The sequence below is a fragment of the Ornithorhynchus anatinus genome, chromosome 4 (genome assembly GCF_004115215.2).
Source record: "Ornithorhynchus anatinus isolate Pmale09 chromosome 4, mOrnAna1.pri.v4, whole genome shotgun sequence".
Taxonomy (NCBI): Eukaryota; Metazoa; Chordata; class Mammalia; order Monotremata; family Ornithorhynchidae; genus Ornithorhynchus; species Ornithorhynchus anatinus.
Window position 1 is genome coordinate 112,732,560 of NC_041731.1, and position 17,257 is coordinate 112,749,816.

Genomic DNA, 17,257 nt, shown 5'->3' on the forward strand with positions numbered 1-17,257 from the left:
ATTCTGCCCCCCCCCCACACACACCCTGGGGTTTTTTTTGGCTCAGCAAAGATTTCTGGTGGCTGTAACCAGTCTTTCTGTGCTTTTCCCCTCTCAGTTCTTGACTTTTAGGGAGATAGTTGGATGGTTATAGTGATGGTGAGAAAAAAATAGAGAATTAAAAAAATAATAATTGGGAGTAGAAATCAAATGGTTTCCCTAAAATGCCTAATGACTCTTCCAATCAATCAGTCAATCAGTAGTATTTATTGAATGCCACAATCCCTGCCCTCAAGATGTTTATAATCTAGTGGGGAATATAGACACTAAAATGTTACATTAAAATGAACCAGAATACCCGAAGCTGTAAAGATATGGATTATGGCAGACGGCAGGAAGTTCTGGAGAAAATATATCCATAGAGTCGCTATGAATCGGAAACGACTCTTGCCACTTGATGATAATAGAAACGTGCCTATCGTACAGCTAATGTAAAAATGTACAATAGTGATAAAAAATAATAATAAATAAATGATATTTATTAAACAATATACTAAACTTTGGGGTAAAGATAATGATATTGGATGCAATTCCTGTTCCACTTGGGGTTTACAGTTTCAGTGGTAGGGAGAACAGGTCTTTTACCCCCATTTCAAAGATGAGGAAACTGAGGCTCAGAAAAGTTAAGTAACTTGTCCAAATCATGCAGCTGGCAAGTGGTGAAGTTGGAACTGGAACCCTGATTTCCTGACATCCCATAATGTGCTCTTTCTACTAGGCCACAAAACCACTTATATCCTCTTCTTTCACTCACTTGGATATGGTGGCCTACAGTGAAGAACTCTGCTTAAAACTATGAGAATTTTAAAAAGTTCATTTTTTTTAAAGTCTCTCATTTTTTTCCCTTGTGACATTAATTAGATCAAGCTGTCTGTGTTGCACTGACAGCCTTCTATTTTGAGCTCTGTTTTCCCCTAATGCCAGGAATGTTAGTTCTGGAGCTTGGATGGGAGAGAGGCCTCCCTCTCAGTCTCTCACCCAGATTCTTCTTCTTTTGCCAAGGCGCTCCCAGAGAGCTGTGTCTGTCTGCAGAGCTCTGGGTAGGCATAGTTTCCTGTCACGATGCAGGTTTCTGGGGCCTTGGGGGACTTCCAGAGCTGCAGGAGGGGACAAGGACCAAATGAACTGCCAGAGACATGCCAGGCTGGCTCCATCTCCTCCTGTAGGAAATCCCCAGTCAGAGAAACCACACACAGAACCATCTTTACATCCTGTGTGTGGATGAGAGCCCCCAGCTCTTGCCCTTCTCCCAGCATTCATGCCACCCAAACTCGGGCACTCTGTTCCAGCCTCCACCCCCTTTAATAATAATCATCTTATCTGGGAAGCACTTATTACGTGCCAAGCACTGTTTTAACCTCTGAGATAGATCACAAGGTAACCAGGTTGGACACCATCCCTGTTCCACATGGGGTTTACAGTCTTAATCCCCATTTTACAGATGAGGTAACTGAGGCGTAGAGAAGTGAAGTGACTTGCCCAAGGTTACACAGAAGACAAATAGTGGACCCAGGATTAGAACCCACATCCTCTGACTCCCAAGCACGTGCTCTTGCCCCTATGCCACGCTGCTTTCCTGAGGGACTTGTGGGAATTGAGTTACTCATGCATTAAAAGAGGTCAGGAGATAGACTGTGTAGATGTTTTCTCTATTTTCTCCTAAACATTGTTAACTCGTATATGTGTGTTTTCCAGAGGCCTGTTTATTGCCATGATTGTTAGTTTGCTGTTCCTCGTCCTTTTGAGGTTCACGGCTGGTGTGCTTTTCTGGATCTTCATCTTTGGTGTGATTGGAATCATAGGATATGGTAGGTTTCTGTCCTGAAAGGAAAATAATGATCTGAGTTATTTTTTCTCCTTCGCTGGATTTGTCTGCTAGCATACATTTATTAGGGGATAATGTTTAATAGCTACTGATTAAATTCCTCTTCACAAATATTTTGAGATATTTTGTCCTTAAAATCATTCACTCTAAACAGAACTCCTTATCTTCCCACCTAAACCCTGTCCTCCCCCTCACTTTCCCATCCATGTAGATGGCACCACCATCCTTCCTGTCTCATAAGCCCATAACCTTAGCATTATCCCTGACTCCTCTCTCTCATTCAACCCACATATTCAATCCATCACTAAATCCTGTCCCACAGTCTCAATCCCCATTTTACAGATGAGGTAAGTGAAGCACAGAGAAGTGAAGTGACTTGCCCAAGGTTATACAGAAGACGGGTGGCAGAACAGAGATTAGAACCCAGGTCTCTCTGGGAATACGGGGGTCCAAATAAGAATATGTTCTAATCCAAATTTTGAGAACCACCAAGTTTAATCACCAAGAGGGAATTTCCATGCAATTGTTTCATGGTGACAGTGCAAGCCCCAAATAAGGGGAATTACCAGCTCTAAAGTGGTCACTGCTGCAGCGATAATAATTTGTTGTGTTGTACTTTCCCAAACACTTAGTACAGTGCTCTGCAGACAGTAAACACTCAATAAATACAATTGATGGATTGAATAGCTGATATGCCCAGAATGGGCATCCTGTGTCTTTGGTACTGTGCCGATGCCTCTCGTGTCTCAGACATGGAGTCTCTACCCCCTCACTGTTTCTCACATTCTCACAGAGAGCTGATCAGCTTACGTGGTAACCATTACCAGCCCCTTGCAAATGATTCTCAGATCTTCACCAACAGTCCTGACCTCCCACATAATAACAACAATAATTAATAATAATAATTATGACATTTGTTAAGCACTTACTACGTGCCAGACACTGTACTAAGCACTGGGATGGGTACACGCATATCAGGTTGGACACATTTTCTGTACCACATAAGGCTTAAAGTCTTAATCTCCATTTGACAGATGTGGTAACTGAGGCACAGAGAAGTGAAGTGACTTGCCCAAAGCCACACAGTAGACAAGAGGTGGAGCCAAAATTAGAACCCATGACCACATTTCCTCCTGCCTTCTCTCCCAAGTGCTTAGTACAGTGGTCTGCACACAGTAAGCACTCCCAGAAAGCTGTGAGAAGTAGTGTCGCTACTGGATAGAGCACGGGCCTGGTAGTGAGAAAGATTCGGGTTCTAATCCTGGCTCTGCGACCTTGGAAAAGTCACTTCACTTCTCTGTGTCTCAGTTACCTCATCTGCAAAATGGGAATGAAAGACTGGAACCTATGTGTGACATGAACTGTGACCAACCTGATTATCTTATATCTACCTCAATGCTTAGTCTATAAGTCTATTTATTTATATGATGCTAATGATGCCTGTCTACTTGTTTTGTTGTCTTTCTCCCCGCTTTGAGACTGTGAACCCCTTGTTGGGTAGGGATTGTCTCTGTATGTTGCCAAATTGTACTTTCCAAGTGCTTAGTACAGTGCTGTGCACACAGTAAGTGCTCGATAAATATGGTTGAATGAATAGTACAGTGTCTGGCTTAACAAGAAGGGAGGAAGGGAGGAAGGTTAGTTAGCTGAGACCTGACCACTTTAATGTCCTGTCCCCACCTCAAGCTTAGCATGCTCATAATTGAACTCCTCATCTTCCTTCCTCGGTCCTCCCCGCTCCTGGACTTTCTCAGCAATAGCCATTATCCTTCCCACCCCTCCATGCTCATAAATTGCCCATCTTGGCTTCCTTTCTCTACCTTGCCTCTCACTTCCAATCCGCCTCTTCAGCCTACTGATTCTCCTGCAACAGCCCCAGGGTAATTCAGATTTGACCTGAGTTTCCTGACTCTTGTCATGTTTAATCCCTATCTTAAACCAGAGTTCCTTTCCAGATGGACTTGTCTGTTAAACACCCTTGGTTCAATCTCTATAACGTTGAGCATTCCTGTTAATGGTCACAGCCCATTTGTAGAACAGATATAGCCCACGATCTTGTATTTCCTCTCTCACTCATTTCATCTCAGACCAGGTATGCAATTAATGTGGAATGGAGTGAATAACCCAGTGCAGTAGAATATGCTTCTTTCATGGAAACTAACATTTGGTTGAAAAGAAGATGCAGATATTTCCACTCAAGAGCCATATGTTCTAATCCCACTCTGTTACTTGCTTTCTGTGTGGCCTTGGGGAAGTCACAACTTCTTTATGCCTCAATTTTTATCTGTTAAATGTGTATTTTCTTTTTTGTTAAGCGCTTCCTGTATACCAGGCGCTGTACTAATCACTGGGGTGGTTACAAGCAAATCAGGTTGGGCACGACCCCTGTCCCACATGGGGCTCACAATCTTAATCCCCATTTTGTAGGTAAGGAAACTGAGGCACAGAGAAGTGAAGTGACTTGCCCAAGGTCATACAGCAGACAGGTGGTGGATCTGGGATTAGAAGCCACAACCTTCTGACTCCTAGGCTCGTGCTCTATCCACTTTGCCATGCTACTTCCCATACATGCTGCTTCCCAGGATTAAGTACATGTTCTTACTCCCCTTTAGGGTGTGAGCCCCATGTGGGACAGGAACTGTGTCTGATCTGATTATCTTGCGACTACCCCAGGACTTTGTACAGTGCCTGGCAGAAGCAGCATGGCTCACTGGAAAGAGGCGGGCTTGGGAGTCAGAGGTCGTGGGTTCTAATCCCGGCTCCGGCACTTGTCTGCTACGTGACCTTGGGCAAGTCACTTAACTTCTCTGTGCCTCAGTTACCTCATCTGTAAAAATGGGGATTAAAAAAATGTGAGCCCCATGTGGGACAATCTGATTACCCTCTATCTACCCCAGCACTTAGAACAGTGCTCTGCACATAGTAAGTGCTTAACTAATACCATAATTATTATAAGTACTTCACAGTTACCACAATTATTATTAGGGGTTTCCCTTTCTGAGGTCCATCTCACCTTGTGATTCTGCAATTCTCTATTGAAAAAATCAAGTTGGACAAATAGAACATTTGCTGCAGCTCCAGTGACGTTGGAAGAGATTGAAACTCCAAAACAGTTTCATTGAAAATACAGTGAAGCAGAATTAGGCCCACAGAAAAAATGAATTGGGAGCAAAAATAAAATTTATTTTCAAAAGAACATTTGTCTGAGAAGATGTGGTGATCTCCTGTTTTATAGAGATATTTAATGAGGATACTGTCCCTGATTATTTTGCTTCTGACACTGTGTTTTTCTTCTTTTTTTTTAATAAAGGAATCTGGCATTGTTACTGGGAGTACAACCACCTTTGGGGAAAACCTGGATCTGACCTCACAATCTATGACATTGGATTTCAGACCGATTTCAGAGTCTACCTTCAACTGAGGCAAACATGGCTAGGATTTAGTAAGTGACTTTAAAAATCTGCTTTGCTAAGAACGTAGGAATGAAAAGCCATCTTTTTTTTTTTTTGCAGGAAAGATAGAATTGTGTATTCTGACAAGTACTTTTGTCTGTTAAAGCTATTAAATACAAATAAATCTGCAATTACAGTTAGTACAATAAATGGAAAAGTCATTGAAGGGAACTTGATGTATAATGGAAGAAAATGCTGTATTTGCGATGATTTCAAGCTGTTTGCTCACAACTTCAAAATGGTTTGAATGCGGAAGTTTCATAGTAATTAACCTATGTATGTGCAGGGATTTTTAATGAGTTAGATGTTAGAATTTTCTCACTTGCTGGAAAAAAAACTAAGACTTCACAAGCGGTTTATTTTTTCATGGTGGACACCCCTAGTTATACACTGAAGTCCAGATGACCTTAGTACTGCACTTTACCTATTTACACATTAAAATGATTAGTTAGTAAAGGACAGAAATGCTGGATTTTTTGAACAGTTAATATAAAGCTTTAAATACCTAGAGGATTCTTTCTCAACTATGTCTGCCAACTAACATTTCTTATCCTTTTTTAAAGGGCTCATTACAAAGAGATGCAGTATTTTTCACTTAAACCAAATCACACTTCCTCCATTTAGGAGGCTGGAAAAATTTGGAGAATTCCAAGTCACTGGGCAGAGCTACAGGGCTGAGAATTCTGGGAATTGGTGACATTCTTCATGATATCAATGGAGGGTATTGATAAATTATATGTAATAAATTATTTATATTGATTTCTGTCTCCCCCTCTAGAGGTAAACTCACTGTGAACAGGGAATCTGTCTACCAAGTCTGTTGTGTGGTATTCTCCAAATACTTAGTAGAGCGCTCTGAATACCATAAGTTCTCAGTACATACAACTGATGCCGATGATGGTGGTGTGGTTAGGGGCTGGTCAGAGGTGCATTCCTTCTAATGAACTTAGCCCATTTGCAAAAGAGATATGGCTCTTTCGCCCATTTCATCTCAGACCAGCTAGGCAATTAATATGGAATGGAGCTAATAGCCCAGTGTGATTAAATACACTTCCTTCATGGAAACCCAGCCTGTGGTTGATAAGAAGGTGTAAATGTTGCTGCAAGGTTCAGTACTTTCTCCATCTTCTTCCTCGTCTTCCTTCTTCTTCCTCTTTTCCTCCTGGAAAAGAGCGAAAAGTGCAGTTACCCACAAGCCACCTGATACCCAGATTTCCCGTAGTGTAGTCCAACCCTGCATGAAAGGATTCCTTTGATCAGGCATGACAATATCCTCCTCAGCTTCATACTATTTAGCATTATGTCAATTCTCTACACCGTTCTACTTCAAAAATAACAACCTAAGAAATTTCAATTTGGCAGGCCCTCAGTAAAAGGATACCAGATCAGTATCCTTGAACGAATCTAGTAGGAGTGACCTCCACTGAGGGGTAAATGCTGAATTGAAAGCAACAACCATTTGCGGTCAGCTGACCAAATTTACCATTTGTAAGATTTTCAATTGACTGGTATTGACTGGGATGAAGATTATTTGTGCATGGTGAATGCTGTGGTGTGAATTTTGCTTAATGTAGAATTTGGTAAGAAAGCAGCCAGATTGTTCTTACCCATGAAAATATTTGTCAAAAAATCACTGGAGCCCATAGCCATTTCATTCAGCGTAATGGAATTCCACCTCACTGATGAATCTAACAACCTTGGAATATAGTACCAGAACTTGAGGATACACTTTAGGTGCAAAACCTCAAATTTTCATTAAATTGCTTCCCCATAATTCCCACTTTTCTCAGTTTCTCCTCTTATAGGTTCTGCTGGGTTTATTTCACTTATTGACAAGTGAACCTTTGCAACAGCAAGAAAACATAAGCTCACCCACAGGACTCCCCCGATTAGACTGTAAGCCCATCAAACGGCAGGGACTGTCTCTATCTGTTGCCGACTTGTTCATTCCAAGCGCTTAGTACAGTGCTGTGCACATAGTAAGCGCTCAATAAATACTATTGAATGAATGAATGAATGAAATGGGAGAGAATGTGTGGAGAAAGTTTTCATAGGAGATGCAGAAATGGCAACTGGTTTATTTTAAAGAGGAATGGCATAATGAGAAGTGATTCAAAACATCATTTATCATCTGTTATAGTAACCTTTTTTTAAAAAAAGAGAGAGAAATCATCAAGCGGGAGCTGTTCACACTCCATTATTGCATTTTACAAGATGTCCTTTCTTTCTGAATAGCACTTCGAGATTAGCATATGCAGAGAGAAGGCCTGTTTGTTTTAACAGATTGAAGCCTCAGAATTTGGAAGCAGAATTATGGTCTGCGGCACCAGCTTTGCTCCAGAATTCTCACTTTGGCAGTTTTTTTCTGTCAACTCTTTTTCTCCAGTGATATTACTTTGCATCGTTGAAGTCATCATCATCCTGATGCTCATCTTCCTGAGAAATCGCATCCGGATTGCCATTGCATTGCTGAAGGAGGGGAGTAGGTAAGACACTTGACTGCCAAAGGGAGTATTGTCCTCATTTGGGAATATTTCAGGATGGGAATATAGTCGAAGATCCATGGAAATACTTTGACAGGTGTGAATTTATCCTGGGAACTCAAGTGAACAGCATCAGGCAGGGTTAGTGGGATCTGCTCCACATACCGGAGCTGGCCAGGCCTCTGCAGAAACCAGGAATCCCCCTCCTCACTCACCCTAGGGTCGGGTCTCTGTAGGCTAAGGGAGTAAGGATTTCTACAACCCTCTTCACAATTCTGGGTTGCAGGTTGATGAGCCCTGTCTTCCCTAGATTTGTATTTGGGCTCTCCTGCTTCCACACCTGGCATTGCCTTACTCTTTAGGGGCTTTGAGCTGGGATTTCATCTGAGAAATTGGAATTTGGCAGAAATAATCACCTCATTTTCACCTCAACTCAACGTAACTTAATAAAATGCTTAGTATAGTGCTCTGCACACAGTAGGAGCTCAATCAATTCGACTGTCAACCTGAATAAAGACTGGAATCACCATAAACTTCAGGAGGGGCTCCCGGGATCTTCCTCCCTCTTTTTATGTTCAAATATTGGGCAGAACAGTTCCCGGTTCATGATCTTTTCCAAGTCCATCCAACTCTAGCCCAAGGACTGTGCCTTATAACAGTAACAATTGTGGTATCTATTAAACAGTGTGACATAGTGGAAAAAGCACGGTACTGGGAGTCAAAAAGCCGGCCTAGTTCTGTTCTGACCTGCCGTGTGATTCTGGGCAAGTCATATAATCCCTCTAGGCCTCAGTTTCCATATCTGTAAAATGGGGATAAATTAGATTGTTAACCCCATATCAGACAGGAACTTAGTTTATTCTGAAAGCCTTATATCTACTCCAGTGTTTAGCACAGTAAGTTAATAAATGCCATAATTATTGATCCTAACATCGTAATAAGAGAACATTTCCTGGAAATCAGGCACACTATGGTGTCATAATCCACTAACTTGCCATATTCTTTCCTTACAAATCCAGGATTTAGCTAATAGGCAGAGTTGTAACTGATTCGAGTAGCACCAACCTATATTTCTGTATCTCTGACTTATAATTCAGAAACACTCTACACCCTGAGACATTTTATTCAAAAATGCTACAGGTAAATTCTTTGGATTGTTCATAAACTTCATACTGGGAGATAATGACATTTACATTTCTTGAACTACACCGAAAGGTCACTTAAGGGCAGACCTCTTAGAATTTTGCATAATGCATGAGGCACAATGTACTAAGTAATTATTGCAAACCCTTCAGACCATGCTCTGTATTCAGAATGAGGGAAACTAAGTTCTTAATGGCTAGAACGCAAATTATTTTTTAACCCACCTTGAGGATACTTTGAACAAAATTACCATTCGTAATAAGAATAATGCCACTTGAAAACACTTGTTTGAATAGCTAAAAATATAATTTTTTTTAGCTTAACTGTCTTTTGCTGCTATGTTAACTAAAAGCCTTAACATTAACTGCTGAAACTACTGATTTGGATGTGTTTATTTCTTAAATAAACTGAGATTGCGGTGTTAACTGTAAATGGACACACTTGCTGTTCCCTTAGAAATAGATGCGACCAGCTGGAAAAATAGTTCTAGAATCTTCCTAGTAACCTTTGAAGGCACCACGGACTTCACCGCCTTATTAGGGTTTCACTGAATGTACTGACAATGACCCTCAGAACAACAACCTGTAACCACGTGTATGAGATAGAATACTGGTTGAGATTTGTTGAAAGCAGAGAGGAACAGTCACGTAGCATTTTGATGGCATTGGTAAAGGTCGTAGGAAAGATGCTTTAAGGTAGGGATGTGGGAGGGAGTAGAGGAGAAGGTGGAGAAAGGGACAGTGGATCATTAAATGGATTGATGGTGGTGGGAAGGAAGGCAGTGATGGGGAGAGAGACTAGGACAGAATTCAGAGGAAAAGATAATGAGGAGAGAAGAATCATGGGTGTAGAATATGCATGATCATTGTTATGGGGGAGAGAGGGAGAGAGACTGAGGAAGAAAGAGACAGAGAAGGAGAGGGGGAAGGGAGGGAAGCAGAGATGACATGGGAGAGAGACAAAGAAAGAAAGGAAAAGAAAGAGATGGAGAGAGAAAAGTAGTTAGGGAAAGAGAGCTGGATAGGGAAGTAAGCATTGGGGGTGAGATTTGCATACGAGGTGCTTGATTGTATTATGGATATGCCTGGACACCCCTGTCTGATTTTCCTCCATCTAGTTGAAGGGCTTGATTTATGACTCACTAATGAGCCTTGTCTCCTGTGATTTACATATGGTACAATCTAAAGTGGCCAAGGTCTGCTCCCCAGGTCGTAGTGCTAATTGGTTCCACTCCTTCACAGAATCAGAAAGGGAGAGAAAGAGAGACAGAGAGGGAGAGACAGGGAGAAAGACATACAGAGACAGACAGAGAAAGAGAGGGAGACAGAGGAAAAGAGGGAGGAAGAGGAGAAAGAAAGAGAAAGAGTGCATTGCAGGCTGCTCAGGAGGAAGGATGAAGACACTAGATGGGTACATGATGCAAGTGCAAATTGTCCAAGCTACATTTGATTGAATTATAGCCATCCCTGGACACCCATATCTGATCATCCTCCACCCAGGTGAAGGGGTGGATTTATGGCATGCTCACAATTAGTTCCTGCAGACAGAATCTGATTGATTAGAAGATCTGCTGATCGTCTGAAGCTGTAAAATCATAGTGGGACACTGACACCAAGAGAGAAATATAGAGAATGCTTCCAACAAATCAAAATTAGTATCCTTCCCCCGTAGAGGAAAAGATTCCTCCCCAAACCACATACACACACAAACCCACACAAGATTCACAGAGTTGCATATTGGCTCCTCATTGATTCATTCAATTCAATTCTATTTATTGAGCACTTACTGTGTGCAGAACACTGTACCAAGCACTTGGAAAGTACAATTCAGCAATAAATAGAGGCAGTCCCTGCCCAACAATGGGCTCACAATCTAGAAGTGGGGAGACAGACATCTAAACAAGTAAACAGGCATCAATAGCATCAATGTAAATAAATAGAATTATAGATATATACACATCATGAATAAAATAAATGTAAATATGTCCATATATCCTCACAAGTGCTGTGGGGCAGGGAGGGGGGTAGAGCAGAGAGAGGGAGAGAGGGTGATGGGAAGGGTGGGATGGAAAGGAAAAGGGAGGCTTAGTCCAGGAAGGCCTCCTGGAGGAGCTGAGCTTTTAGTAGGGCTTTGAAGGGGGGAAGTGTTCTAGTTTGGCGGATTTGAGGAGGGAGAGCATTCCAGGCCAGAGGTAGGACGTGGGCCAGGGGCCAAAGGTGGACAGGCGAGAATGAGGCACAGTGAGAAGGTCAGCACCAGAGGAGCGGAGTGTGTGGGCTGGGCTGTAGAAGGTGACAAGGGAGGCGAGGTAGGAGGGGGCAAGGAGAAGGGAGAGCTGAGGAGGAAAAATCAAGGCAGCTCTGTCCCCCCTCCTAAAGAGATGTTATACTCATCTGGAAAATTATCCTCCAAAATCCCCAGTCCCATGGTTGACACTCGTATATAGGAGAGAGAGAAGGTTGTGAGGAGCTCCAGGAGGGGTGGTGTTGGTGGACGGGGACAGAGAGGCCTCTCCGGAATGGATAGAAGATGGGTTCACCAGAATGTCCCACCTTCCTCTTCCCCAGTTCTGGCCCTTTGTTGTTAGATTGGCAACTAATGTAATTCAAACAAGTTAGACAATGGATGAGGCGACAAGATACTGAATCAGCTTATGTGCTCATCTTGGAAGACTTTGCCAAATAAAAAGGTTTATAATTCAAAATCCTTTGTGGAACCTCCACTTTTCCTAAAAGAGCTTCTGACTCAGTCTCAAATATCTCTCATGCTTGGGTGTGGTCTTTATCCTTAATAGTAACAGGCTGAGAAAGAAAACAGAGGCCATCTACTCTGAGGTATAATAATAGTACTGGTTAAGCTCTGTGTGCCGAGCACTGTACTAAGCAATGGGAAAGAATATACAAATGGGAGTTAGGTGGGGCAATATAGACAGGAAATCCTGAGGGTCAGGGTTTTTGTGCTGTACTTAAGAATAAAATAATTGTGGTATTTGTTAAGCGCTTACTATGTGCCAGACATTGAACTAAGCCCTGGGGTGACTACAAGCAAGGGAGCCTCTGTTAGTGCAGGTGGAACAGCCGTGGCTCAGTGGAAAAAGCATGGGCTTTGGAGTCAGAGGTCATGGGTTCAAATCCCCGCTCGGCCACTTGTCAGCTGTGTGACTTTGGGCAAGTCACTTAACTTCTCGGTGCCCCAGTTACCTCATCTGCAAAATGGGGATTAAGACTGTGAGCCCCACGTGGGACAACCTGATTCCCCTGTGTCTACCCCAGCGCTTAGAACAGTGCTCGGCACATAGTAAGCGCTTAACAAATACCAACATTATTATTATTAAGAGAAGTAGGCCTGACAAGTGATGGTAGTGAAAGTTGTAATGATGATAATATTTATTGAACACTTACTGAGTAAATGGAAATATATTAAGCACCTGGGAAGATACAACAGAAGCACGAGACACGTTTTCTGTCCACAAGGAGCTTACATTCTAGTGAAGAAGCTTACATTCTAGTAGGCGTGTAGACTGGAGATAGGTTTGCAGGTGAGAACAGAAGCGTGTTGGTTTGAGTCACGAATGGGGCCTTTGGGGGTGGGAGACCCCTGGAAAATTCTCACTAAAAGGTGAGAATTATACCTAACTTATCTTTGACGGGGGCCTCCAGACTTGGAGTGTTGGGAATTTCTGCTGGCCAGGGATTTCTCTCTTTAAAGCAGACAACCAGCCCAAAATGGAATGGAGGAAGTCTTCTGGTATAAACCCTTAGGAGTAAGAAGAAACAGTTTGCCAAAGAATGGAATAATAATTCTGGCCATTCTGAGTTGTGAACTGTTCGAATAAAAGGTTTCAGCCACCAGTTATAATAATGTAGGGCTAATTTTGCAACATTTTAAATTCCACACCTGTTTTTGTTTTGTTTCAGGGCCATTGGATACATCATGACTGCGTTATTCTATCCAATTATTACTTTCATTCTCATTGCAATCTGCATCTCCTACTGGGCAGTGACGGCGGTGTATCCTTTTGTGTCAGCCACCTCTGCAGGTCTCTGTTCCAGAACCAAATGAAACCCCATAACTCTACCGGGGAGGGTGCCTGCACAATGTTCCAGAGCTGGCAGAACTTGGCCAGAAGAACTGGCTGAAACCAGTAATCTATCTGCATTTTATTTCAAAGCTTGGGGAAGGATCAATCTGCCCTACTTTACTCTCACCACAAACAATATCTGGAGGTATTGCAAATTGGCAGAATATCAGTCCAACCATAAGTTAAGGAATATGGTGTGTTCTCTGCAATTGTGTTTCAAAGGGTCACTTGTCAATCTTTCAGTGGTATTTACTGAGTGCTTATTGTGTTAATCACTGGGGCAAATACATTGCAACAGAATTGACTGACAGGTTCCCTGCCCACAGTGAGCTTATAGTCGATATGGAGAGACAGACATTAAATAAATTATGGGTATGTACATAAGTGCGGAAGGGGAGGGGAATAAAGGGTACATATCCAATGCAAGGGTGATGCAGAAGGGAGAGGGAGTAGGGGAATTGAGGTGTTAGTCAGGGAAGGTCTCTTGGGATGTAATTTGAATAAGGCATTGAAGGTGGGGAGCGTGGTGGTCCATAGGATATGAAGGGAAAATGTTTTCAGGCCAGAGAAAGGACACGGCCAAAGGTTTGGTAGTGAAATAGTCAAGATCAAAGTACAGTGAAGAGGTTGGCCTTAGAGGAATGAAGTAAGCATGCTGGGTCGTAGTAGGAAAACAGTGAGGTAAGATAGGACAAGACAAGGTGATTGAGTACTTTAAAGCCAATGGTAAGGAGTTTGTTGGATACAGAGTTGGAAGGGCAACCACTGGAGGTTCTTGACAAGTGGAGAAACATGGCCTAACTTTTTTTTAGAAAAATGAGGAGCCAAAGAGGTAAAAGGAAAACAGGAGAGGACAGTGTCAGTGAACCCAAGGATAGATAACGTTTCCAGGAGAAGGGGTTGGTCCACAGTGTCAATGGCGGCTAAGAGAGGAAATATATGAAACTCCAGAAAATTGCTCTCCTGAACACATTCGTTTTCTGTGTCGAGGCCTTCCTTTCCCCTAACTCTGCACCTTTCAGCCTTTTTAGAAGGCTAGATGCTTTTTTTTTTCTGCAAACCAGTTTCTCCTTAATGCAATCTTCATTCAGTTTCTTGGCTACATCAGGAGAACCTGTATATAAAGTCATGGCCAATCAGTGCAAATACGCAAATCTGACCTGCAATCCTGAGGTGGGTCATGGGAATATTCTCTTCTCAAATGGGCCATGAAACATAGTAACTGTGGTTTGTTCACTTATTGTTCAATTGTGGCTCTTCGGGCATAATTCTGTTCTCAAATCACTCTTGAAAGTCAGCACCAGCTGAGAACTCAAACAGTGTAGAAACCACGTTCTCCACCTTAAAATGTTTATTTTCTTAGGTGATTTAATTTGTAACACAATGCAGAATGAATGACAAAAGCAGATTTGGGGATCGGCCATTCATTCGTCCTGAACTACCTTTTATAGAGGATTGAAGTGGGCTTGACCACTTATAGGGGATGCCAGATGACAGGAAAAAGAATGTGGTTCCTGTGGCAAGGCCAAACCACCTCCCCTTGGGGGCACATTCATTGGGTACAACAGCGGGCAACCCCACCACCCAGCAAAAGCAGCGTGGTTCAGTGGAAAGAGCCCGGGTTAGGGTCAGAGGTCATGGGTTCGAATGCCGGCTCTGACCGCTTGTCAGCTGTGTGACTCTGGGCAAGTCACTTCACTTCTCTGTGCCCCAGTTACCTCATCTGTAAAATGGGGATGAAACCTGTGAGCCCCACGTGGGACAACCTGATCACCTTGTATCTCCTCCCAGTGCTTAGAACAGTGCTTTGCACATGGTAATCGCTTTACAAATACCACCATTATTATAAATGCCAGTTGAAGCCTCCAGGCTGTGGATCCTCACTCTCACCCTCCCAACCTGAATTCCCTGAGGTTGAAGTGACTTCCATTCCCCAAGACACCCGAATCAGTGTTAGGGGCTCATAAGCCTTAGCTGCTTCCTCAGGAATCCTCCAAACTTTGAGACCTAAACCAGATCTTCTCTTCTCGCCCTTCTTCTCCAGAAGTGGATCCAGATAATAATAAATAATAATAATTGTGATATATGTCAAGTGCTTATTTATGTGCCAAGCATTGTTCTAAAGGACCTGAGTTCTATTCCTGGCTCCACTTGTCTCCTGTGTGACCTTGGGCAAATCACTTTACTTCTCTGTGCCTCAGTTACCTCATCTGTAAAATGGGGATTAAGACTGTGAGCCCCATGTGGGACAGGGACTGCGTCCAACCCGATTTGCTTGTATCCACCCCAGAGTTTAGTAGGTGCCTGGCACATAGTAAGCACTTAACAAATACCGCAATTATTAGTATTATTATTGCTAAATACTGGGATAGAGCGATCAATCAATCTTCTTTATTGAGTGCTTAGTGTGTGCAGAACACTGTACTAAGCACTTGGAAGAAGTACAATATGAGAGTTGATAGATGCTTTCCCTGCCCATAATGAGCTTACGGTCAAGATAATTAGGTCAGACATAGCCCCTGTCCCACATGAGGCTCACATTTAGGTGGAGGTGGAAGACAGGTATTTACTCTCCATTTTAAAGTGAGGAAACGCTGAGGCATAGGGAAAATGACGTGCCCAAGGCCACACTGCAGAAAGCGATGGAGCTGGGATTAGGAAACTAGTCTCCCCAAACTCCCAATATTATGTTCTTTCCAGTAGGACACACTCCTTTTCAAGTCATGTAAGCACAGACATCTCCGGCTCCTTCCAGTCGGAACCCCGGAGAGTTATTTTGAACTCCAGGAGGTGTGGGCCAAAATGCTAGACGGTTATAGAACTGATCCCCACACAAAACTAGCAATTCCCAGGCAACCTCAAAGCTAACAGATAGGTAAATCACGAATGCACAGTGGAAAAGTAGAGCAGATGTAGAGTGGTGGGGGAAGGCCGAGGAAGCCGGTGGATTCTGGGAATTTATCAAATGACCACAGAAGCGTGAGGAACATCAGAGGCAACAGAGAAGGAGCGGGTGGATGGAAGAAAGAAGGAAGAGGAGGAGGAGGAGATAAGGAAGTGGAGGGTGGGGTGTGTTAATAACTACGGGCTGTGTTTTTTCTCTCTCCCTGTGCAGACTTTTAATACAACAAACGTGACGAAACTCTGTGCAGGAGCTCAATGTACTTTTGCTTTCTACGGGGGAGAAAGCCTGTATCATAGATACATTTTCATCTTCCAACTCTGCAATGCATTTGTCTTTCTGTGGCTGGTGAACTTCGCAATTGCATTGGGTCAGTGTACCCTTGCTGGTGCCTTTGCTTCTTATTATTGGGCCTTTAAAAAGCCCGTTGACATGCCACCGTGTCCACTCTTTTCTTCATTTGGACGAGCCATACGGTAAGATCAGCTGTCTGAACGATCCCTGCTTCCCAGGGGGACGTTAGATGTACATGTAGCTCCTCTTCACGGACGTTGGTCAGTCAGTAAAATAGCGAGTAGTCGAGGAGAAAGAGCCGTCAACAGTTTTTTCCCAGTTAATGATAGTCATTTGCTGCCTAATCTCATTATATCTTTTACTAGCTATCATACAGGTTCCCTAGCATTTGGATCTTTAATTCTTGCAATCGTTCAAATGATTAGAGTTGTCCTGGAGTACTTGGACCATAAACTTAAAGGTAAGATATCAGACTTTTTCTTCCCACCCTAATGCCCTTTAATGGTGATTACTTGCTTTTCTTGTAAAGAAGTAAAAGATTGAAAAACAGCTTAAGTTTAATTTCACAATTTAGAAATGGATTCATTATCTGCTGTAAGTCATTCTTTCCTTTTTCCTTAGGTTATTTTTGTGTATGTGTGTGTGTGTGTGTGTGTGATTTAATTTATATGGTGTATTACTTCCAAGCATCTCAATGTACTTCAAAAATATTATTTCATTTATTCTCATAAAGCTCCATGAGGGTGGATGTTGTAATCCCATTTCACAGGTGGGTAAACAATAGAAGCAGCATGGTGTAGTGGACAGAGCACGGGCCTGGGAGTCAGAAGGTCATAGGTTCTAAGCCTGGATCCGCCACTTGCTGCTGTGTGACATTGGGCAAGTCACTTCATTTCTCTGTGCTTCAGTTTCCTCCTCTGTAAAATGGGGATTGAGACTGTGAGCCCATTTGGGAAAGGGACTGTGTCCAATCCAATTTGCTTGTATCCACCCCAGCGCTTAGAGCAGTGCCTGACACTTAAGTGCTTAACAAATATC

At 42.7% G+C, this 17,257-nt stretch overlaps 1 protein-coding gene across 3 annotated transcripts in view; it reads left to right on the plus strand.

Moving 5' to 3' along the window:
- Positions 1-17,257, plus strand: part of SLC44A5 (solute carrier family 44 member 5) — a 355,152-nt gene that overhangs the window by 313,773 nt on the left and 24,122 nt on the right. For all 3 annotated transcript variants that reach the window (XM_029062743.1, XM_029062744.2, XM_029062742.1), the window contains exons 10-16: positions 1,735-1,847; positions 5,175-5,306; positions 7,703-7,802; positions 12,860-12,952; positions 14,115-14,196; positions 16,139-16,401; positions 16,585-16,679. In XM_029062743.1, coding sequence (XP_028918576.1) covers positions 1,735-1,847; positions 5,175-5,306; positions 7,703-7,802; positions 12,860-12,952; positions 14,115-14,196; positions 16,139-16,401; positions 16,585-16,679 — 878 coding nt within the window. The remainder of the gene's footprint in view (positions 1-1,734; positions 1,848-5,174; positions 5,307-7,702; positions 7,803-12,859; positions 12,953-14,114; positions 14,197-16,138; positions 16,402-16,584; positions 16,680-17,257) is intronic.